At 49.3% G+C, this 21,853-nt stretch overlaps 8 protein-coding genes across 8 annotated transcripts; 2 read left to right on the top strand and 6 right to left on the bottom strand.

Moving 5' to 3' along the window:
• Positions 1 to 997: 997 nt before the first annotated feature.
• K444DRAFT_644386 (N-terminal nucleophile aminohydrolase) lies at positions 998 to 2,177 on the top strand (the record flags this gene model as incomplete). The annotated part of the gene is made up of 2 exons (XM_024884956.1): positions 998 to 1,061; positions 1,108 to 2,177. The coding sequence occupies 2 exons, from the start codon at positions 998 to 1,000 to the stop codon at positions 2,175 to 2,177; spliced, it is 1,134 nt and encodes a 377-aa protein (XP_024734392.1).
• Positions 2,178 to 2,646: 469 nt separating this feature from the next.
• Positions 2,647 to 7,477, bottom strand: K444DRAFT_28422 (RdRP-domain-containing protein). The gene is made up of 4 exons (XM_024871597.1): positions 6,370 to 7,477; positions 5,703 to 6,325; positions 4,222 to 5,656; positions 2,647 to 4,173 (listed from the first exon to the last, which is right to left on the bottom strand). Exons 1-4 carry the CDS (start codon positions 7,322 to 7,324, stop codon positions 2,741 to 2,743), a joined length of 4,446 nt encoding a protein of 1,481 aa, XP_024734391.1. The 5' UTR covers positions 7,325 to 7,477; the 3' UTR covers positions 2,647 to 2,740.
• Positions 7,478 to 9,354: 1,877 nt separating this feature from the next.
• K444DRAFT_28386 (putative D-lactate protein) lies at positions 9,355 to 11,280 on the bottom strand. The gene is made up of 3 exons (XM_024871593.1): positions 11,104 to 11,280; positions 9,796 to 11,043; positions 9,355 to 9,745 (listed from the first exon to the last, which is right to left on the bottom strand). Exons 1-3 carry the CDS (start codon positions 11,161 to 11,163, stop codon positions 9,593 to 9,595), a joined length of 1,461 nt encoding a protein of 486 aa, XP_024734390.1. The 5' UTR covers positions 11,164 to 11,280; the 3' UTR covers positions 9,355 to 9,592.
• A 2,070-nt stretch (positions 11,281 to 13,350) lies between these two features.
• K444DRAFT_631687 (putative 40S ribosomal protein S4-B) lies at positions 13,351 to 14,511 on the bottom strand (the record flags this gene model as incomplete). Its single annotated transcript, XM_024883402.1, has 3 exons — positions 13,351 to 13,702; positions 13,830 to 14,252; positions 14,498 to 14,511. 3 exons carry the CDS (start codon positions 14,509 to 14,511, stop codon positions 13,351 to 13,353), a joined length of 789 nt encoding a protein of 262 aa, XP_024734389.1.
• Positions 14,512 to 15,458: 947 nt separating this feature from the next.
• On the top strand, positions 15,459 to 16,960 carry K444DRAFT_653833 (NADH:flavin oxidoreductase/NADH oxidase-like protein; the record flags this gene model as incomplete). The annotated part of the gene is made up of 3 exons (XM_024885901.1): positions 15,459 to 15,521; positions 15,593 to 15,701; positions 15,756 to 16,960. 3 exons carry the CDS (start codon positions 15,459 to 15,461, stop codon positions 16,856 to 16,858), a joined length of 1,275 nt encoding a protein of 424 aa, XP_024734388.1. The 3' UTR covers positions 16,859 to 16,960.
• A 194-nt stretch (positions 16,961 to 17,154) lies between these two features.
• K444DRAFT_691535 (uncharacterized protein) lies at positions 17,155 to 17,946 on the bottom strand (the record flags this gene model as incomplete). Its single annotated transcript, XM_024887797.1, has 2 exons — positions 17,155 to 17,534; positions 17,658 to 17,946. Coding segments are annotated over 2 exons (669 nt in total), but the record flags the coding sequence as incomplete, so codon positions are not given.
• A 526-nt stretch (positions 17,947 to 18,472) lies between these two features.
• K444DRAFT_631684 (uncharacterized protein) lies at positions 18,473 to 19,102 on the bottom strand (the record flags this gene model as incomplete). Its single annotated transcript, XM_024883401.1, has 3 exons — positions 18,473 to 18,703; positions 18,767 to 19,037; positions 19,083 to 19,102. The coding sequence occupies 3 exons, from the start codon at positions 19,100 to 19,102 to the stop codon at positions 18,473 to 18,475; spliced, it is 522 nt and encodes a 173-aa protein (XP_024734386.1).
• Positions 19,103 to 19,588: 486 nt separating this feature from the next.
• Positions 19,589 to 21,274, bottom strand: K444DRAFT_592821 (alpha/beta-hydrolase; the record flags this gene model as incomplete). The annotated part of the gene is made up of 6 exons (XM_024878268.1): positions 19,589 to 19,926; positions 19,974 to 20,106; positions 20,174 to 20,680; positions 20,735 to 20,970; positions 21,034 to 21,108; positions 21,179 to 21,274. The coding sequence occupies 6 exons, from the start codon at positions 21,272 to 21,274 to the stop codon at positions 19,753 to 19,755; spliced, it is 1,221 nt and encodes a 406-aa protein (XP_024734385.1). The 3' UTR covers positions 19,589 to 19,752.
• Between the last annotated feature and the right edge of the window lie 579 nt (positions 21,275 to 21,853).

Below are 21,853 nucleotides of genomic sequence, written 5' to 3'. Positions count from 1 at the left end.
GGATGGAAAAAGCATGATGACGCCCTGAGAGAAGGCTCGATTAATTCGGATATTTTGATGTCACTGGAAGAAGAAAGTTAAGCGTGTGGAAATTAGAAAGAGGTTGCGACTTAAACTAATCCCAAAATGGACGAACTACACCTCATGCGCTTACTCGGTCCGCTAGGGCCCGCTTCTCTCCTCTCGAGCCCGAGGTTCGAGCTGGAGATCTCTGTTTCTTTCATCCTCCATTGCAAGTGTAGTAGTGTACAAACCATCACAGTACGTACAAGTGTCCGCTAGGTTGTCTGGGTAGACGCAACGTTTGAGGTTGGTAGGTCGATTGCAAACTCCCCATTGAGACTGACCAGCTTCGAAGACCAAAGATTTGTGGAGCAAGAGGTTGAGTTTACCAGAAGGAGATCTGGAAACCCTTCTGATTCAGGCTCTTCAGGGAAACGACAAGGCTTGGGGAATCGCCGTGAAATCATATTTACTCTGAAATTCAAGAGTTTTGGAGACTGACTTGATGGGGTAGTCTTTCATCCAAGCTACTTGCTGGATACGGAGCGATATTACTCTGCATGGTCCAACATTGCCCCTTGGCATCGCAGTAGAGGAAGTGCAAGATGCAAGAGATTATATTCTCTCCGCTTCAAGAGTGTGAACAATCGTCAGGGGCAGATCCAATGCGGGGCTGCCCCCCTCCAAAATCAAGCTTTTCCGGCGCCACTGCCATTGCCTCCATCTGCATTCCTGCATCGTCATCGCATAACGACGCACTGCAACTGGATCACCTACCCACGAGCTAGCTTCCTGGTTTACGACTCGGTAAGATCGGACGCATGAGTTTGTGATATTTCTCTTCCTTTTCTCTCTTCATTCTCCCTTGCTTTCGTCTCGAAACAATTCCAATATTTCAGTTCGTGGTCAATCATTTGCTTGAGATTAGACTTTGACCTCAGCCACTTTCTTCTCTTCTCTCAAGGCCAATTGATACTCACTGGAAGTTCTCGCCATGTGTCGTTGGTTTGCTTACATCTCCGCAACGGAGCCATGTCTTCTAGAAGACGCCCTCGTCAGTATGCGCCTCCCTTCCTCCCTCTCAATCCCATCTAACTCTTTCAGCACCTGTCCACGCCCTTTCCAAACAAGTCCACGAACACTACCTCCCTAAGCTCCTCTCCCACGACCCCTCAGCCCACACCCAATACACAACTGAAGCCGAAGTAACTACCCGCAACCGCCTCTTCAATGTCGATGGCTTCGGTATGGCCTGGTATAGCCCCGACCTCTCAACCTTCTCTCCATCTTCCTCAACCAAGCCCACATTGCACCCCGCACTTTACAAATCTATCCAACCTCCCCTCCACGATTCCAACTTCCGCAGCCTCTGCGCCAACACGTCCTCCCCTGTCCTCCTGGCACACATTCGAGCGGCGACAGCGACAGCCATCACACCAACCAATAACCACCCCTTTACCTTCGGCATCCACACCATAATGCACAACGGCTACATCTCCTCCTTTGCCCTCATCAAGCGCGCCCTCTGCGCCGCCATGTCCCAAGAAACATACGCGCACATCCAAGGCGGCACCGACACGGAACACTTCGCCGCCCTCCTCATGACGAACCTGTGTCCCCCCTCTACTTCTCACAACCCAAACCCTTACTCCGGAGAAGAAAGCGAGGCGTCATTCCCAGCGGCGTGGGAGCATTACCACAGCGTCGAAGAAATGCACGCCGCTCTAGTGCAAACGATCTCCACGATCATTGAAATCCAGAAGTCTGAGCTGGGTGCGAAAGCAGAGCCTAATGATCTGAATATCTGCGTTACGGATGGACGGTCGCTTGTTGCGTGTAGGTACCGGAATCATGCTACTGAGCAGCCTCCTTCCCTTTACTATTCTACGGCTGCAGGCGTGACGTTGAATAGACAGTTCCCTGATCATCCTGACGGAGCAAAGGGTCCGCATGGGAAGGGGAATGGGAAGGCTGTGAGTGGGAAGAAGGCGGCTGAGGGTGCTGAGGGACACAACCCTCATGCGAGGCGGGATGCGGGAGATCATGGGAAGCATGCTATTGTTGCGAGTGAGCCGACGACGTATAAAGAAAAGGAGTGGACGTTAATTGAGAAGAATCGGGTTGTCTTGGTTGGTCCTGATGGCACTGTGACGGTTGAGGAGATTGGTGTTTGAGTGAGGGATCGCAAACTGGAGTTGAAATTTTGACTATTGGATCAGAGGAAAAGAATTTCCGATAGAAAAGTGCGCGGAATATGGAGAATGGATGGCGAATATGACGACCACCAAGAGACCAGCACTCAAAACTTGTAAAAGGTATCATGGGAGACCCATAAAAATATAAAGCATGAAAACATATCATCATAGAGAAGGATGAGGTTGCGCAATAATTGCTCCATTTGTTGTGGCGTCTATCTGAAAAACAGCTTGCTGCTGATCACCAATCAAAACCAACGCCATACGATATGCCGCTGTTCTTGCCAGATGTGATCTAACCATTGCAATGCAACGCCGTGTCCTTCGCTGATGCTCACATCCATAAAATCCCATGCAATAAACCCGATACTCACTGCAGCTGAGGCAGCATGAAGTGAAACAACCGAAAAAGAAGGAAACCCCTTGTCTGCAACCCACCACGAGATCACAATGCAAACTTCATCAACCCAGAAGTGCCCACTACAAAGGACGGGAAAGAACCACCAGCTCACTCCTCACGGAGACCAGAGATCAGGAGAAACTTAAGAGTCCATCATGCGAGCCAACTTGTCCAAAACAGAGCCCTTGATCTCAACTGGCATGACCTCTTCCTCCACGACACCGTCCTCCTCCGAACGAGTTGCTTCAGATGCTAATCCGCCAACAAATTTTGACAACTTCTCCAAAGGCGACTCCTTGATCTTGAGCTCAACAATCTCTTCTTCAACTTCCTCGGGAGGCTCTGGATCGGCGGTATTGGCAGCGATGTCGACGACGGGAGATGAAGTAGGCGTCGCAACAGACGCATGGTCTGAAGTCGCAGGTGAGCTTCCCTCAGCATTATTAGTGTTGGGTGATGAGCTTCGTCGCCAACTCTTGAAATACGACGGTCTCGAGCCGGTAGAGTCATAGGATTGCACCTCTCGCGGGTCATCAAATCCGTCCAAGATGGTTCTCGGAACAACGTCTTCAACTCCAGTACCACTGCGCAAGTGCTCAAGGATTGGTGAGTCTATGTGGAACTCAGTTGCCAGAACAAGCTCTCCGGAGCCGCCCATTGTGAAGTCATGCGAGTCTCTGATATCGAGATTGCCATCATCAGAGAGATCGTCGGAGTCACCGTCATGGCGGAACAAGTCAAGTTCTTCGCCACGATGAACAATGATACCGTCTTCTTGCTGAATGTAATCGTCGACATCAACAAGTCCGCCACCTTGTCGCTTTCGCGTATGGCCAGCCTCGCCAAGAGTCAGAGGAGCCAGGCCCAGATCCTCAAGATCGTCGGAGACATCAATGCCAGTAGCGATGCGGCCAAGTTCCTTCTCAAATAGCCATGGAAATGACATCAAGGGCATGGATTTCGGCTCCATTTTGCGTCTCGGTACCTCTCTGCCGCCGACAATCTTCATTGAGCGGCACTCCGCCAGCATGATGTCCATTTCCTCCTTAGTAACCTTGTACATGGCGGCCACGAAAGGTCCAAGAACGGCGAAATCTTTACTGCCAGCGTGCTTAATGCATTCAGTGCGATACTTGTCCTTCAGACCGTCAGAAATTCTGCCAATCTCTTCCTGAAGCTTGTAGTCGCTGCCGACGCGGGGCTTGGAGAGCACAAAGGTTGACCAAATTTCGAATTCCGTCTTGACTTCGTGGTGAGCCAAAATCTGACGCATTTCCCTGTCGTACTTGCCCTTGAGTTGACGAGCAGTCTTCAATATATCGTCATCCAACGAGTATGCTCGCAATATTCGCTTGTCGAATGGTTCTTCGTACTGGGGCTTGAAATTGACAGTCTCAACCTTATCATAAAGTTGGCCAAGGATCCTGTTCGAGTGATACTGAGCGTCTTTCGGCTTGTGCCGCTTCTCCATGAAGTGTGGCCATTTGCCAGGACGCAGACGCTTCGGCATCTGAGCTGGCTCGCCCGTCTTCACATAGTCGACTGCCTTAGAGTGCAAGGCTGCGAGTTCAAGGCCTTCTATATGTCAGTTGATTCACAACTGAACAAGGGGGGTCCACGTACATTTTGGGTCCTTAACACTGCCTTCGAGGAAGTCTGATTGAGCGAGGTGAGCATGTGCAATTGTCGGTAGGGAATCATTCTTCATGAAGCGGACGAAGAACTTCATCAAATCAGTGACTTCGACTGGTCGATTGTGCTCCTTTGGTGGAGGAGCAGAATAGTTCATCGGTTCACAGTTCCACTCCGGTGGTCTCAAGTCCTTATCCCAAATGACGAAAAAGTCATCACCATCAAGATCACCTCCGGAACACATGCTCGGGACGTCGCGCTCGCCTTTCAATGGAAAGACCACAACATCTCTGAGATGATGCAAGGCTTCAACGTCGACTGCCTCCACGACTCTGAGATCGCCAGGGTGCAGAGACGGGTTCCGCCCAACAAGACAGATGCCTTGAATGACATTATACCGATTTGGATCGGTCTTGTCTGGAATCTGCAGGAAAATTTGTGGCAACTCATCCTTCGTGAGCTGCTCGCCGGGAGCCACTGTGGGCTTCGCGTATCCTCGCAACGTTCCGGTCTCGTCTACGCAACCAAGAACAAATGCCCCGTTCTCAACAATGATCTTAGCCTTTTCCTTGAGGAGCTTGATGGACCAGGCGCGCCAAAGGTGAAGCAGGGACATCACAAATGGATCTCTCTCGGCCATGAAGCCGTTTCGGATCATGGTGGCAATATTGATTGTCATCTGGTTGTCATCGATGTATCTCAATAGGAGACTAACAGCTAGGTCGTCGTTACTCATAGCACTCTGATAGTTCTCAAGCTGTTCAGTAAGCATCTTCAAGAATACGTCGTCTTCGACACCGAGGGATGACAGGATCGTAATTGTCTGCCGATTGAGAGTGGCGCAGGACAAGTGAGAGCATCTGATGATTTCAAGGCCGTTGTAAGTAGCAGTGAATTTCTGCTGGCTCTTTCGAATGTGTACTTCCTTGTCCTTAGCTTCAGGCCAAACAACGAGTATGCCTTTACATCCGCCAAGTCGGAATTGGAAGGCAGATGGTGCTGTGTTTGAACGAATACCTAGCTCTGCCGCAATCATCTGTGCAAGGAAGGGAGAAATCTTGCCGACTCCATCCGTTGAGCAGTATTCCTTATTTTGCCCCAGGAACACGTCAGGAATCTTTACGATATCAGGCTTCGAAAGTCCGTTGATAGCTCTCGTTGTGGAGAAGCATTGACCCAATCGAGCTGCATATTTCGCAACGACCTTGATATCAGAGAAATTCCCCATCCAGTAGCGGATATCGTCACAGGATAGATGGTCTGTCGGGCAGAAGAAGTAGGCACCATTCTCACGGAATTGAGAGTTGCCGAATGCCAAGAACTCGTAATGGCGATCCCCGATCTGGATACCATTGAAAAGAGTTCGGTAAACACGGGTGAAGAGTTCATCGTTTCTCTGCTTCTCGGCACAAGCATTGATACGACCCTGATAAGTTTAGCTTAGACTAGTAAACGGCGCTGAGTTTACAAACCTCAAACAGCTCATCTGTAAATTGGACGCGGAGAAAGCGGCAATCTTGGTTCTCCCGGGCGTAGTGTCGAAGTACTCGATTGGTGGTCTCAACCGTCGGTGTGCTGAAGTAGATTGTACTTGGCGTAATTGTCGCCTTGCGAGAATAAGCACAGTAGTGAGGAATTTCTGCCTTCGAGGAGAATCCAAGAGCCTCCACGTCTTTAAAAATCGACATGGGATCGAAAACACGCTTTTCTTGTCCTGCGACGTATTCAAGGATATCTCGTGCCTTTGTGGAATCCTTAGCCGCGATTTCTGCGAGCTTCTTGACGAATGGTTTGGTGATGTTGTGTTCGTTGATAATTTCACGAGAGATGCAGACTTCCAGTTGATATCGAACCTCAAAAGGCAGGGACATAGCGGGGTCATTGCCTTCTAGATGCAGTAGGTTACCAGAACCTGAGGTAGACACTGCCGGGTCGATCAGAGACCAGAGGGCGGCGGCCTGAGGTGGGACCTTGGTGAGAGTTGGAACGGTGAGAATCTCGATGTTAAAGTCCTGCAAAGCCTGCTTCATTGTATCAAAGAGGCCATCCGAGTTTCGGTAGCGGGGGAACTCAAAGAGATATGTCGTCCATCGGCCTGGCTAATCAGCAAGTCATTTTTATAAATTCAGGGACGCATACCAATGTCAATAACTGGTCTCTCTTTATGAAGAGTGACCTTGGCTGTTTGCAAGCGGTAAGGATCATACACAATATCCGTCTGCCGGTACCAGGTATCAAAGTCAGACCAGATTAGACTTCCGTCTGCATGTCCGGCTTTCTCGTCCTCTCGCTTTCGGTAGAACTGAGGAGGGGAATCTAGGGTGATGACCAGGGCAAAGACTTGAGGGTTAAGGTCCATTCGTTGGATCTTCTCCACTTGACCAAACGGTACCTGAAACATGTACCGATTGACTCGATTGTATTCTGCCACTTTCGAATTGCTGAGATAGTCTGTGGCTCCATTAGTACGCGGATCCTGAAAGTGCACATTGAAGGATGCGACGATTCGGTTGCGCAGGAGATCAACAACGAACGTCAAGTCTTCCTGGATGGGGGTAACAGAGTGCATTGGCATTATGGACTGCGGATTGATCATGAGGCCGAAATGGAGGGCAGTAGCGGACATCTTCATTTTGGGGTCGTAAAAGATGTGTCTTCGGATGGGACTCTGAATTTGCAGACCCTGTCTCCTGTCATCATTCATGGAAACGTTGACCACGTACCAGTAGTTGGCATCCCTCATGGTGTATTTACCAGGATTTGGCTTAGACATTAACCAAAAGGGATCCTTAGGCGGTGGAGAGAATTTGACCTTTGCTTGTATCTCTCGTGGTCCACTTCTGGTCTCAAAAAGCTCGATGAAGGTGATATTTCCCTGGGATCTGAAGTTCTTCCACACAGAATATGTTGTTTCTGTATCTACGAGGCCCCGAACTCTGATAACAAGCTCGTCCCATTTTTGCCACTCGAAGGATGGTTTGAGGATTATGGGTGTTTGGATAGTTGTTCGTGGGGCAGAGCGGTGGTTCCGGATAATAGAATGATCCATTCCCGGTCCATAATAACGAGACGTAGAAGCCTGGTGTTTAGTCATGGTGAAGGTGATGCAGGATACTTCGATGCCGGTGTGTGAAGGGGGTGGAAATTGACGGCGTCCACGTCAGCTTCAACGGTAACAGTGCATCAGGAAGCGGCCGTGTCGTCCGAGCAGTGCAAGACAACGGTGTATGGTTTATGGTGGTGGTATTGAAGCTGATGCACTTCAGAGGATTTGTGCTATGTCGCAATGTCGTGATAAGGTTTTGACAGAAGACGCGATTCGCCTGCGTGATGTGGAGTGGAGGGGAGGTCGATAAGGTAACGTCTTGTGTCGCAGGATAACAGGTGGCCTGCAAACTGCTATGTAGGATGTTAGCCTTGAGAGTGGAAATGAAATGAGCGAGGAAACAAGGTTGAAGAGGGAAGGCATGTGCAGAGATAGATTTGAGAAAATGGATGGGGCGCCCGTTCAAACAGTCGAAGTCGTAATGAGGCAAGTGAATGCTATTAGTGGCATGACAGCGGCGGAGAGCAGCAAGAAGCTAGAATGGGAAGGTGATGTACTTTGGCAGACCGGAAGGAAAGGTGAGGATATGCCAGCGCGCATAGCACGGTCGGCCTTGACTCTTGGTTTGATATCCAACTGATATCGAAAGTGGAGCGGGGTGACAAAAACGAGAATCGCTAATCGATTTACCTTCAAGACCTGCCAATGCTCGACTTGACAAGCATGTGCTTCGTTGAGATCATGGAAGTAATAATGGAGTCAATTGGGGTCGTTGCTTGAGACTGCCCCTCTCGCGGTGTTTCGGGATGAAGCACTGGTGAAGTGCAGAGCTTAAGTCGGAGACGCGAAGAAGCGCGTCAGCTACAAAATCTTTTGCGGCATCACGTGACACAATACTGAGAACACGACGGGGATCCTTGCATTTTCTTCAACAGCATTCGCCTCTAATCCCCATCTCAAGACATGTTCATGGCTGGCTGCTTATTCTGGGTTTGCATTCTTCCAGTTGTCCATCTGGCGCAGGGAGTGTCGTCCGCTCGATGGGCAACGAGCTCTCGATATGAGCTAGAATTTCTGACCAGTCCCGCAATTTCTCCACGTTCTAAGTCCCTCCCGCATGTTATCACTGATCTTCGCGCCCAGGTACCGAAAGAGCCTCATTGCCCCAACCACCCGGATCTCTCAACTGCAAGCCTCTATCAACAGCAACTCCCAGATCAAAACTTCTCCGCGGGCAAGCAAAGTCCCGTCTTCGTTTCCACATTTTGGACGCACAAGAAAGATCCGAAAATAGCCTCACTTCCGGATTTGGTACCCCTGAAATTCGACAATTCGATGTTACAGTTTCCCGCACTTCCTGCACGTCAGGCTCAAAGGACCAATGCTAACCATACGTCACCTCTCGCCTGCATTATCAGCGTGGAGGTCGCTCACGATGTGTGGGGTCTCCGTGTGAAAGACAGAGATGTCATACTGTACTGGTCCGATTCGACAGCGGGGTCGAGCGGGGGGGGCACTGTGGGGGTTGCCATCTTTAGTTGCACTCAATACTTTTCCTCCTCGAATAGAACGGAGCAACATCATGCACAACCAGAAACGAAAACAAACACACCCTAGCTCCGAATTCCTCACCGTTAGATCTTCAACGCCACCAACTGCGCCTTGGAACCCCCAATACCACGTCACAACTTCCCCGGTTTCCATACCGACTTTTCATGTTTGCCGGCTGCAAGCGAAAAAGCAACGCCAAAACCGGGCTTTGGATGAAAACATTCGGGAGAGGAAGCCGAGCATACAGCGCTAAGCCTTGTCGAAATCGCCATGCAGATGAGCTCTCCCATTCAAGAGGTGTACTTCATACCGACCTTTTGCCTCATGTTTGCTTTTGATTGCCAAACTTGGCCCTGATCGACAACGTGCCTCACCTCCCCACGAGGATTGATTTTTTTCGTTTCCACCTTCCCGTTCGGGGACGAAGGGTTGTATTGCAGCTCCCCTTTGCCTCGATCTGGGCTTTGACGGCGAGACCGAGCAAAAGGCCAACAGGAAGAGACGAGTTAACAAGCAAGAAAATTATCGTGTCTTCGTTAATGCTAACCCCTGGATGCTTCCTACCAAAATGCTATCAACCGCGAGGAGGATGAATCTATGCGATCCCCGAAACGAAAATCGAATGGGCCTCCCAAATGTGCAGCCTCCCCATCCTCCGTTTATACCCGAAAAGAAGATGCAGAACCAAATCGCCAGGCAGTTAAGAAATATTACTTCCTCTCGAATCCCGCCTTTCCATCAGGATATTGATCTCCAAAAAGAAAGTCAGATTCGCGAGGGAACATCCATAATCTTCCCAGGGTTCATAATCCAAAGTGGATCGAGGGCCTGCTTGATGGACTTCATGACACCAAGAGTATCAGGTCCTACTTCAATCAACAATGCCTCCTTCTTCCCAATGCCAATACCATGCTCGCCCTGCTCACGTCATCAGCAAAATACCACAGCAGTGGTTGTTCAAAACCCACCGTGCAAGTCCCCTCCATCTCTAACGCTCTTGTCACCATATTCTTCACACATGCCTCCACCTTCTCCCTTTCTCCCACCACGTTCCTGTCATAAAGAATACTCTCATGGAAGTTGCCATCTCCAATATGACCCAATATACTTGCAAACAGTCCCAGGTCGTCCATCTCCTTTTTACTTATTTCAATGATATCTGCCAAACGACTGAAAGGAACCGCAACATCCGTGCTCCAAACCTCGTTGCCTTCCTTGCGCATACTCATCATGCTCCACAAACTCTCTTTTCTCGCACTCCACAATAACTTTTGTTCTTTTTCATCCTTCGCGAACTCGAAATTGCCTCCTCGATGAGCCTTCGCAATAGCAGACACCATCGCAATGTTTTCCTTAACCGATGCTTTGGTGCCGCTGAATTTGAAGAAGAGTGTAGGTGATTCTTTCCACTTGCGGAACGGAGTGGCGCCAGAGAGGTTCACAACTCGCATTTGGATCTCGTCCATGATTTCCATCGCTGCGACTTGGACCCCCGCGCGCATGACACCCGCTGCTGCTGACGCGGCATCACGAATCGATGGGAAGGTGACGACTGCCACAGAATATTCTTGCGGGACCACGGCAAGCTTTAGTGTGATTTCTGTGACCAGGCCAAGGGTGCCTTCCGAGCCGACGAAAAGAGAGTTGAGGTTGTATCCCGCAGAGGTTTTTCTTGGCCTACGCTTGGTTTTGATGACCGTTCCGTCGGCAAGTACCACGGTGAGGTTGATGACCCAATCTTTCATCGTTCCATAGCGAACCGCGTTCGTCCCAGAGCAATTCGTGCCCACCATTCCACCAATCTTGGCACTTGGTCCGGGGTCGACAGGGAAGAACAAGCCGCTCTGTCGTCTTGCCAGCTCTTCGTTCAGTTCCATCCAACTAACACTAGGTTGAACGACAATATCCATATCGTCTTGGTGGAGTTGAACGATTTGGTCCATGTAAGCGAAATCAACGCTGACGCCTCCATATGGAGCAGAGAAATTGCCCTCCAGAGAAGAGCCGCCAGAAAACGGAATAATGGGGACCTTGTACTTGTAACAGATCTTTGCGATTTGGGAAACTTCCGTGGTAGACTTTGGGTAGGCCACTGCTACTGGCAGACCGTCAATATTGGTTGAGGACCACTCAGAATAGCCATGAGCTTTGAGATCTTCCGGGTCAAGAGAAATGGTATCTTCATCTCCCGTTGCAGCACGAATTTCTCTGATCGCCTAGAATTCTTATTAGTACTTGTTCCAAACACGCAGCAAGCTGAAGGATTCATCAATCACTGGAATTTCGTAGCGATTGGAGCGGGATGGAAAAAAGGAAACTCCAATGGACCTAGCCATCCCACCCCCGAGCCAACAGGCTGACGACTGTGTTGGCGGTACAAGTGTCCCCAATCGCGGAAGAACCCCACGGATTGAAGAAAAGGCTCGCCCGACTTCTTAATCAACTTCTTGGTAGACTCACATCTTCCATGTCCTTCCTGCTGGCATATATCGGCTCCACCCATTTGTCTGGGCTGGAATAATCCCTCATCCTCAGTTCCCGCCCCTCGGCTTGGTACTTCGCAAAACCATGGGTGCCAAATGCCGTGGCAGCCATCAAGCCCAGCACACCGAAAGTCGTCCATCCCTTCGATACGCGCTTCCCAACACCGCCCTCAAATTTTCCGCCTGCGTTTCCAGCTCGAGAGCTATTCCATCGCCCTTTTGAAGTTGTGTTCTTCATCCATAGTGGGGTCGTTGACGTTCTTCTGGAAGCGAGAAACCTTGCCTGAGCATTCGGCAATGATTTTGCCGATGAGCTCATGCAGAGAGACATGATGTGACAAGGATGGCGTGCGATCAATCAGATCAGATCAGATCTCCTTTCCATGCAAGTAACTTAGGAAGCTTCCACGGTGAAAACCTGGACACTGCTCGTGACAAGTCGCATTGCCTGCAGCTTGTAGGCTATACACAGACTTTTGAGAGTATGGAGGGGTCGAAGAGAGTGAGGGCCATATATGGAGTAATATAAGAAGAGTGGTACTAGTTTGACGGCTTGGGTGGAGAAAGAATGGCCTTAGCTGGCGTAGGGTCTCCGGTCCGGCACATCCAAGCATTATCTTCCTCGCTGGCGATGAGGTATCGGCAGTGTAGCGTGGACGGTGCTCGAGCCTTTAAGTAGTGATCGTAGGTAGGGGTCACCCAGGAGGAGGATCTCAACATGTTTTTATACCCCTCCAACCTCTCCCTCGTGCCAGCTCGATTGGGCACGCCGCATAAGGCCATCCAGATCCAAATGGCGGTAGGCTTTCTGTTCCGATTCAACCATTATTTGTATGCAGTGTGGCACTATCCTCATCTCCTTGTTGTCCCCTCCCGTCACGTTTGGCATCCATACAAAAGGTATCCCACTCTTTTCTTTATCTCTCATTTACAACCATTATCCCGCAACTCAAGGGCCTTTGGTAATCGCATGTGAGATATCACCATCTTCCCGTAGTTGAAGGTTCAGAAGCCGACCGAATTCGGCCGTGGGCATAGATTAATAAAGCATTCAACATGGTCAACGTCTTCATGGCTCAACTCACCACCAGCCAAGTATCCAATGTGCAACCATCGACGTTGCCCCCACGTCACCTCGGGCTCTATCACTCTGCAGTAATACGTGATACAGATACCACCTACGACCATGCCCAAGTAATCCTGTAAGCCTCATCAAGCCTTTCATTCCCAGCAGAATGATCCAATGCCCAGACCCAAGACATCACACGACAATTTTCCGAACCCGTCAGCACGCAGCCAACTCTGGCAATTCTTTTACTCATCCTGACACCTGAAGATGAGCAAGAAGAGACCTCGTGCTCAGCTTCCCCTCACGGTCATGTTCGCAGCCGTAAGTAGCAAAAAATGGCCTGCACCCCTCATTTCGGCTCGAGTCTCTTACCTCATGAAAACTACCCGAGAGCACTTCACCGTTCCGAGGACCCGCAAGAATATGATCTGACCCGATCAACACCGCCTCCAGCTTCCACCACCTCGTTTCAAAGAGCCTAGCCATGCACCCCTTTACCGATTAACGAACCCGGAAAACCCTCACCTCCACACAAGACGGCCTCGTGACGATCAAAGGCCCCGCGGTATGCATCCTGACACTTCATGGCGTTGAGCGACTGCAGGGGCATTACGAGCTGTGACCGGGATACTGATGGGGGTCATCGATCGCATCTGGGGATCCTGGGGCGTGGGCTCCTCCTCTATTCGTGGTTTTCGACTTTTGGTGGGCTTTGGGGAGGGCTTCCTTTCTAGAACATAGGGGTTGCAGATCTTCACCGAGGATGCAGAGGATTAGGGCGCCTCCGATCGGAAAGGAGACTTGGGTTCTGGGACACGCTAGGCTTTTTACACTTGGTCGTATTGGTTCTTCACTACTATAATGCTCTGCTACTTATTGCACCCTTTTTGCGGGAATCTTCCAAGCACAGTAAAGCCCAAATACCCCATCCCATGAAGACCATCCTCAAACCCAGAGCTGGAAGAATACGCTCAGTGGCCTGCAATGGCATGCGCACGTCTGCGATCTCTCTCCTCTGCAATTGTGAGCTTGACACCCTTGCCCTTTGGCAGAGAGATCCACGGCTTCTCTGAACCGATCACAAAGACGTTGTTCTCACGCGTAGCGAAAGAGTTGTCTATGGCATCCTTGATGTGCACAATGTTGAAGCCTCCATCGTGACGCTCTCGGTGGGTAATGACACCAACACGTCCCATGTTACGGCCACCAGTAACCATGGCGATGACACCAGTGTCGAACTTGATGAAGTCGGTGATCTTGCCAGTTGCGAGGTCGATCTTGACGGTGTCATTGACCTTGATGGCTGGGTCAGGGTAACGGATACTACACAAGCAAAATTTCGTCAGCATTTCTGGGGACTTGGGTATAGCAACCGTTGATCTAGCATTTCGTTCGGGGTGGTTCGACCAAAGCTTGGACCAACGGCTGAATGATGTCTGACAGAACTTACGTTCTCGCATCGTGCGTGACCAAGAATGGGATTCCGCCTTTGCCCAACTGAACTCTCTTGACTTTGCCAAGTTTGTATTCCGCCTCCTCGGACTGGATTCGGTGAACGGTGAAGCGGCCCTTGGTGTCGTAGACAAGACGGAAGTGCTCGCCGGTCTTCTCGATGCTGATGACGTCCATGAAGCCGGCGGGGTATGTGGCATCGGTGCGGACCTTGCCATCAACCTTGATCAAGCGTTGCATGACAATTGCCTTGGTCTCGCGAGCGTTGAGAGCATACTTTAGTCGATTTCGGATGAAGACGATGAGCGGCATGCAGTCGCGGAGCTTGTGGGGACCGGCAGAGGGACGAGGAGCGTATGCACCAGAGAGTTTGTCGAGAAGCCAATGTGATGGCGCGCTCAAGCGCTTTTGATGCTTCTTTCTGTTCGAGAAGCATAATTAGCATACTGGTCCAACAGAAGCCTGGAGATGGGATTGCAAGGAAACGGCTCGAGATGCCCCTCATGAGATTGAAGCAATGCCATGAAAGGCGCAAGCTCCTCGTTGAGCGTGCGAACTTAAATCTCGAATTGACCACATCGGAATTTGCAGCTTCGACCTTTGCGATATCTCGAGCTCGTTTCTGCGGCTGCAATGACAATTGGAAGTAAAGACAGGTACACTTACGGTCCTCTACCCATGATGGCGGTTGAGTTCGATGTTGTCGAGTGTCGTCGTAGGAGGGGGATGGAGGATTTTTTGAAAAGTTTAGGTATGTGCGAGACTCGCTAAGCGGGCAAGTGACTAATCCACTTCAGCACTAGCTCCTAAAAGACGGGAGGGCTGCCAGTGGCTGCTTATTCCACGTGACCTTTGCGGTACATTGAAATCGTTTCGTTTCCTGAGAGATCATCTCAGTGTCATCTCATCGTTAGAAAGTCTAGATTAACTCAAGTGAGTAACTTGCTTCTAGTTTCCACATGGAGGTGAGTTTTCTGCTGGAGGTAAGCTCTAGGTAGAGCATGAGCTAAGTCTGCACGTGATACCAGACATATCTTTCCCCATTTTCCAAGTACAATGCAAATGATTTCAGTAGACTTGTTATCAAATTCATCATTGCGAAATGCCCACAAGACTCAATCATGGCAGTCTTTTGCTCTACATGTCTTCTCGACTTATTCTTGAATTTCGTTGTGCGACAGGATTTTCGGATTTTTTCCAGACTCCGGAAATTTCAGAGAAGCTGCAAGTGCAACCTCGGCACGGATACGGACAGACTCCTCTCCATAGAAAGCAACAAGGTCCCCCCTGGGCCACTACTCTCGGTGACTTTTCACTTTTGAACCTTTTTACCTTTCAAATGGCTCGGCTCATATCATCTCCGATCGGTCAAGTTGGTTTCATTTTCACCGTGCATGGCCGAATCCGGTCTCGACACCTGTGGCAAAGTCACGCCAACCTCGTCTCAGTATCTCGGAGTGGGCTGTTAGGAAATTCGCTGCTTTGTAATACTTCTAAAGACTAAGATAGTACATTCCCTGACCTCGGGGCGAATCTCATGAAGATAACCTCCCATTATATATTTTCTCTCCCCACCATCGCAGCGATATTTAACACAGCAGAGTAATCGTGTTTCACTTACCTTAGGATGTTGATCTCACAAGAAATCGTTCTCCCTTGCGACCTCCGTCTGCCGAATCGGCTTGTCAAGGTATGTTATCGCTCTCGTGACAACAGGTGTTGATACTTCAAACATCGTAGCTCTTGATTGACAAACTCTAGGCTGCGATGGCCGAGTCAATGGCCCCGGCCCCAGCACATGACCCAAATGACAAGATGCTGGTTGCGTACAAGGAATGGGCTAAAGGCGGTTGGGGTATGTTGTTGACAGGTATACAATTCATTCCATATCCAAGGAAATCATCCCGATTGACAATCTATTCAGGAAATGTCCAGGTTTCTGAACAGTACCTAGGAGGGCCTATGGACGTTCTGTCATCTTCGTCCTCAGGCGACGTTGAAAAAATCTGGAAGGGGTGGGCATCTACCTGCCAAGAAAATGGAACCCCAACAGTCGTCCAACTCAATCACCCTGGAAGACAATCGCCACTTGGAGCAGGTCAACGTGGATTCTTTACAAAGAATCTTGCTCCATCAGCGGTGAAGTTGAACTTTGGCAGCAGTTTACTTGCCGGAGTGGCTTCTTCCCTGTTATTCGGAACTCCAAAAGCAATGACTGAAGATGACATCAGTCTTGTCATCGATCAGTTTGTTGCTGGCGCAAAGCTGAGTTTCCAGGCTGGGTTTAAAGGAGTGGAGCTTCATGGAGCTCATGGATATCTGCTCGCACAGTTCTTATCACCCAAGACGAATCAGAGAACAGATGGTTTCGGAGGCTCTCCAGCCAAAAGAGCCGAGATTGTGCTTCGGATCATTCGTCGTGTCAGACAGGCAACCAGCAAAGAGTTCTGCATCGGCATCAAGCTCAACAGTGTTGACGCATCATCCAGCGACTCCCTTGCCGACACGATAGAACAGATCAGCTTGATCGTCGAAGCAGGAATAGATTTCCTTGAAATCTCAGGTGGAACATACGAAGACCCAAAGATGGCGCAACAAAACGAAACGTCTTCAATCACAGCCCCTACTAAGGAGAAACAAAGTACACTACAACGAGAATCGTTCTTCCTCTCTTTCGCTCAAATGATTCGGGTCCACTTTCCCAAAGTTGTACTCATTGTCTCCGGTGGATTCAGGACTCGAATCGGCATGGAAGCAGCACTTCAGTCTGGTGGCTGCGATATGATTGGACTTGCACGACCTGCTGCTGTGCTACCTAGATTGCCCAGGGAGATCATCCTGAATGAGAGTATCAAGGATGTAGATGCGACAGTGAGCTTGAAGCCGGTCATTCTACCCAAGTTTTACAGCTATTTGCACTGGCTCTTGCCCGTGAAAATCATGGGAGGCGGCTATGGTTCTATGTATTATGCAGGGCAGATTCAACGGATGGGCGATGGTCTGAAACCTGTGGATGCCAGGCTTTAGAGGTACCTTTCGAAGTGAACAGTACTATTATCATGATAGAAAGCCGTGCGTTAAGTATTTTAGAAAGAACACCTCAATGGCTTATAGAATACACAATGTCCCATTCGTTCACTTATTTACTTTGTACTGCAAGGGCAGAAGTTTAGCACTGGGTTTTCTTGATATGCTTATCGTATTTTTATGGAAGGGATCTTTATCCCATTTGCTAGATTGCATTCTGCAATGGATGATGACAAGACTGGTAGGTATAGAATCCTCTACCGAGAACGTACCTGGGGGTATGTCAAATTGATACTTTATTCCTGCGGCTTGTTCGGCTTTCTTGCACGGACGAGCTCCTGTTCCCGCACCTTCTCGGCAGGGCCAGGAGTCCCCAACCACGGCATGGCCATCGGATTGGCGTCTAGTTCATCAACCGGCTCCTCAGGAGGTGGGGCTCGGGCTCTTCTCTCGCCCCGAGACGAAGATGCGACAGTAGCAGGTGGTGCCTCAAGATTACCTCTCACACGAGCCAAAGCTTCTCGCCTTTCGTTCTCAAGGTCAGACTTCTGTTTCTCTTCCTCTTGGACTCGCCAAACTTCCCGATCTCTCTCCTTCTGGCGCTCTCTCTCCTTTTGACGCTCTCTCTCCTTCTGACGCCCTCTCTCCTTCTGGCGCTCTCTCTCGTTCTCTCGTTCTCTGTCCCCTCAGCGACAAGCTTCAGCTTCTCGCTCCTTCTGATTTTCTTTCTAGCGCTTGATATCGGCAGCTCGCTACTTATCCTAATCATCCATGATCTTTTGTCGACGCTTGCTCTCACTTTCGTACCACTCTTCGCCAGCTTTAGTAAGTCTGTGTTGGCCTCCTTCGCACGTATACCCAGTACTGTCGGGGATGTAGCGGAAGTCACATGGACAGTAGCCACCGTGCTTTCCAGGCATGGCTGTGATGTTGAGTAGAGTCTTTGGTTGAAAAGGTTGAATTAGTGGAGTCGAGAGATACCAAAATTGGGGAAATGTTGATGGTTGTGGGGAAGAAGACAGAACGGAGTCGTGTGGTGTCTTTAAATAAACGGATGTCTGTGAATAAATGTTCTTGTCCGAGAACAATAAGGGAACAAAATTTATTCGTAAATTTTGCGGCCGACTAGATTTTTCAAAACGCACGAAAGAAAGTCTTTGTTCCATTGTTTGAAACAGGTGAACTCCAGATCTCTCCTTGTCCTTCACGCTCTTGAGTCCCGCTGTGGGCCAGTGCGCCAGGGGATACTACGAGGAAGCTGTTCAACATCAATCCAACCCCACGGTTTCTCAATGAACTTCCTATGATTTTCCACTCTTGCCCAGTGACGAAGTATGCTCTCTCTGCTCTGCTCATCTCCCATGAAGGTCAGGGCGCTCGCAGCACCAAGGATGGAATCCCTCTCAAGTCCGCAGGATCTTCATCTTGCAATTTCTTGATAATTGGCCTAGCCATCGGGCATATCCTTTCGGCCACGTACTTTGTAGCAGGTAATTATTTGTCTCGTTTCGCAAGTTTCCTTGCCTCTCTTCGAAGTTTCCGGAGTTCATGGATAGGGCCGTGTTTTTTCTCGAACTTTCCAGGACACGCATCATTCTGCTGACGGAGCTTGTACTAAATGACATGCGCGAGATCACGATTCAGAGTCTCTGAATCGACCAGCACTCGTCCATTGATATCAGCATGCCCTTCGACCGCGGATGCTAGCCCCCAGTCTCCCAAGCGAGTAGAGGGCAGTAAATCATCATCGTCTTCCCGGCGAAGGAAGATGTTCCCTTCGTGCACAGCATGATGAATGATTGGATTCCAATTCATTTCAACCGTAACGACACCATCTTCGCATCTCTAGCCATGTTGCATGAACGCCAGAATCTCGTACATCTTCTCGATGACTGTCTACTACATTACCTCAGGAAACTTCCATCCAGCATTGGTAACTTTGCTTTCGAAGTGCAGCAAATCGTCTCCATTGCCGCACTGAAAGATCGTTGCATTGCCTTTAGGTTGAGTGTATACTTTTCTGGCGATTGGCTCCGGGGCCATGGAAGTGGGGATGCGGTTGTAGAAGGGAAGTTCCCGGGAGAAGTCGCCGCGCCATAGCTTTTTGCGGACGTAGGATTTACCGTCTCTGAGAGAGATGGCAAGGGAGACTTCTCCTTGGGATCCATGCCTCAGTGGTCTGTTGAGGATGTAGCCCGGGCCTTCTTCGAAGAGGGTTGCGTACCTGCCGCTGGAGGTAGGCATTTTGGTTAGGATGAAATACATTTGCAGATCTAAATATTTCAATCTTTTATATATGGTTGGGTAAACAGAGTTTGGAGAAGGCGGGATTCACAAAGGTGACTGGAAAGTCACTGTTTTTGCAGCCGATACAAATAATCCTCATTATTATTCGACGAATATCTTGTGAGAGGACAAAGAAAAAGGGCAATGACTCCAAAGTATGAGATCAATTCAACAAGCCAAATCGACGTTTTTGGGGATATGCCATGTCGAGGATGAGTATGCAAGCAGGTGAGGAGTGGGAGGTGAAAAGAGTTGAATTGTTCTTCAGCTTTTTGCTCCTAGACTTGAGGTTCAAGCGAGATTCGAATAAAACTTGGTTGGGCAACTCAGTGAGATTGCTGGTTCGAGACCAGCCAACCCCCCGAAAAAAAATAAACATAATCACTATTTCTTTGTTATCTTTTTGGTCACTTTTGGTCACTCGGGTGAGGAGGTGACAATCGACGCTGGGGAGAGGAGAGTTGACTTTTTAAGCGACGACCCCTATTTTGCTTCGGCGATAAAGCCTTTGGGCCGAAAAGATCCGTTGTCGAGAATGATGTCCCTAACCTGCACAAAAACGTCTATACAGAAGCAGTCTCTTGAATTCCAGACATCACGAAGAACCCTCAACCATCAGACTGAATCCCCTTGAACAAATTCGCAACCCACTCAATAGCCATCGGCATCGCATACGGCTCACCCATATGCTTAATCCCCTCAAAGAAACGTGCTTCCTTGATACTTCCATGTTGCATCATCAGCATCGAATCTTCGATCGGGAAAAGCTCGTCAAGCATGCCCTGTTCCATTTAGCGAGATCAAAAGGGGTTAAAGGAGGTTGGCTCACGTTGATGAGCAGAAGGCGACATGAGGGTTCGTCTATGATTCCGTTTTCTAGGAGGGAGAACCGGGACTTTGAGTCAATTTTCATCTTCTCTACGTCGTCGTAGCCGAATTTGAGGGCGAGGACTTGTGTAAGACTGCATTGTGGGTTTGATCAGTCAACGAGAGCTAACGAGGTGAAAAGGCTGAAGAAGTGATACGTACTCAAATGGATATTCCATATGACTAGCAACCTCCAGCCACTCGGGATCAAACATGTGATGGCAACCTCCACCTTGAGCTACCACGCCAGCCAACATATCTTTGTGGGTGTGAGCAATGCGCATGGCATAATATCCGCCACAGCTCACACCCCACGCAACGACTTTCTTAGTATCAACCCATGGTTGCTGATGAATCCACTGCAAAACACTGCTCCATAGGCGATCCGGAGAAGTGGGATCATTTGGGTCTGCTGGGCAATCCCCTGTTCCTGGAATTTCGACCCCGATGGAGGCAAATCCATTCGTGGTGTGGTAGGTTGAGGAGCGAGTATGCTCTGTGCGGTAGCCATCAAGACCATAGATAGTCATTACAACGGGGAATTTTTGTCCAGGTTTGGCACCGAGTGGAAGGCGGACACTGACTGGGACTGAAGTGTACATTTCCTTGGTGCCGGGCTTGGCGTGATAATGTGGGATGAGGTATTCTCTTAATGGAGCATCATGAAGTCTAGTCATGTCCCGTCAGAAAGTATTCGCCATTAAGATTGTTATTACTACTGACCTGGATCCATTGTAGAACGCAACCTTCTGGCGGGACCATGCGATGTGTTGATTCGGTGCCATCGGACAAGGCTGTCTGGCAGTCCGCCAGACACACGCAGCACGAAGCCACAACTCACGAGCTTTCTCGATGTTGCCTTCTTCTTCTTCCTCTTTAGCTTGATTTTCTAATTTTTCTGCAACTGGGAAGAATGGCTTGCTATATTCTTCGAAGTTGTACGGAGGTTTGAGATCGTTCTATTTTCGCGTTGGCTAACTGACATTCAACGACAAAATGATGCTGAGGATGATTTTAAATACCTCTTCAAAATGAGCAAAGACTTCTTCCAAGTCTTCTAGTTTTCCTTCTGTGAAGGGATATATTCCTAGTCCAGCCTGAAGATACCGGCTGTCAGCTACAGCTCGGCGTCCATGTTGCATGTCAATTCACTGGGGAAAACCTTACCCGCTTCTTCCACTTCAAATTCCACAATGCATTGATTGATGTGTGGTGTTCACCTTGCTTAGGTGTAGGCTCACCAACGATGTATGGTGGAGGCATTTTTGAACGAATCAGGGGGTATCAAGTGATAAAACAGGAGCACAATTGTCTCTTGAGCTCTTACCCTCAGGTCTCTCTTAAGAATAATATATTTATTCTCTATTTTCAGGGGTATTTGCACCGGTGAAACCGAAACATTCGGGTTCCAGTCCTACATACAACCGGCTTACTGAGTGATCGAACAGCGAAGGGAAGCCTCCTCTCGGCAACCGAACGATATCCGGCCTCAAAAACTCTTTTTTCTCGGACCAAAGTGACAAGGTAGTTCAAGGGAATTTAATACGCTTCTCCTTTGATTTATTTAGTATGCAGACTACAATGGAAGAAAGTTCAAGCTGAGCGACAGGCAAGCAGATTTCACCGACTGCAGAAAGTTGCTGACCCCCGACGTGCTCGCTAAAATCCGCCCTGGAAAAGGGGTCGCTCGCCAAAATTAAAAGGGCCGCCCGCATTTCAGTCGGTGTATACTGTGGCATCCGTCACCCGAATATTCTTGAATGCCGGGAAAGGTAGACTGCCGACCAGGAAGTTAGCGCTAGCTGAGATATTTCAATAATGAGATATTAGTCAGATGCCGGA

The sequence above is a fragment of the Hyaloscypha bicolor genome, assembly GCF_002865645.1.
Source record: "Hyaloscypha bicolor E unplaced genomic scaffold K444scaffold_116, whole genome shotgun sequence".
Taxonomy (NCBI): Eukaryota; Fungi; Ascomycota; class Leotiomycetes; order Helotiales; family Hyaloscyphaceae; genus Hyaloscypha; species Hyaloscypha bicolor.
This window is presented reverse-complemented; position numbering and strand designations above follow the sequence as displayed.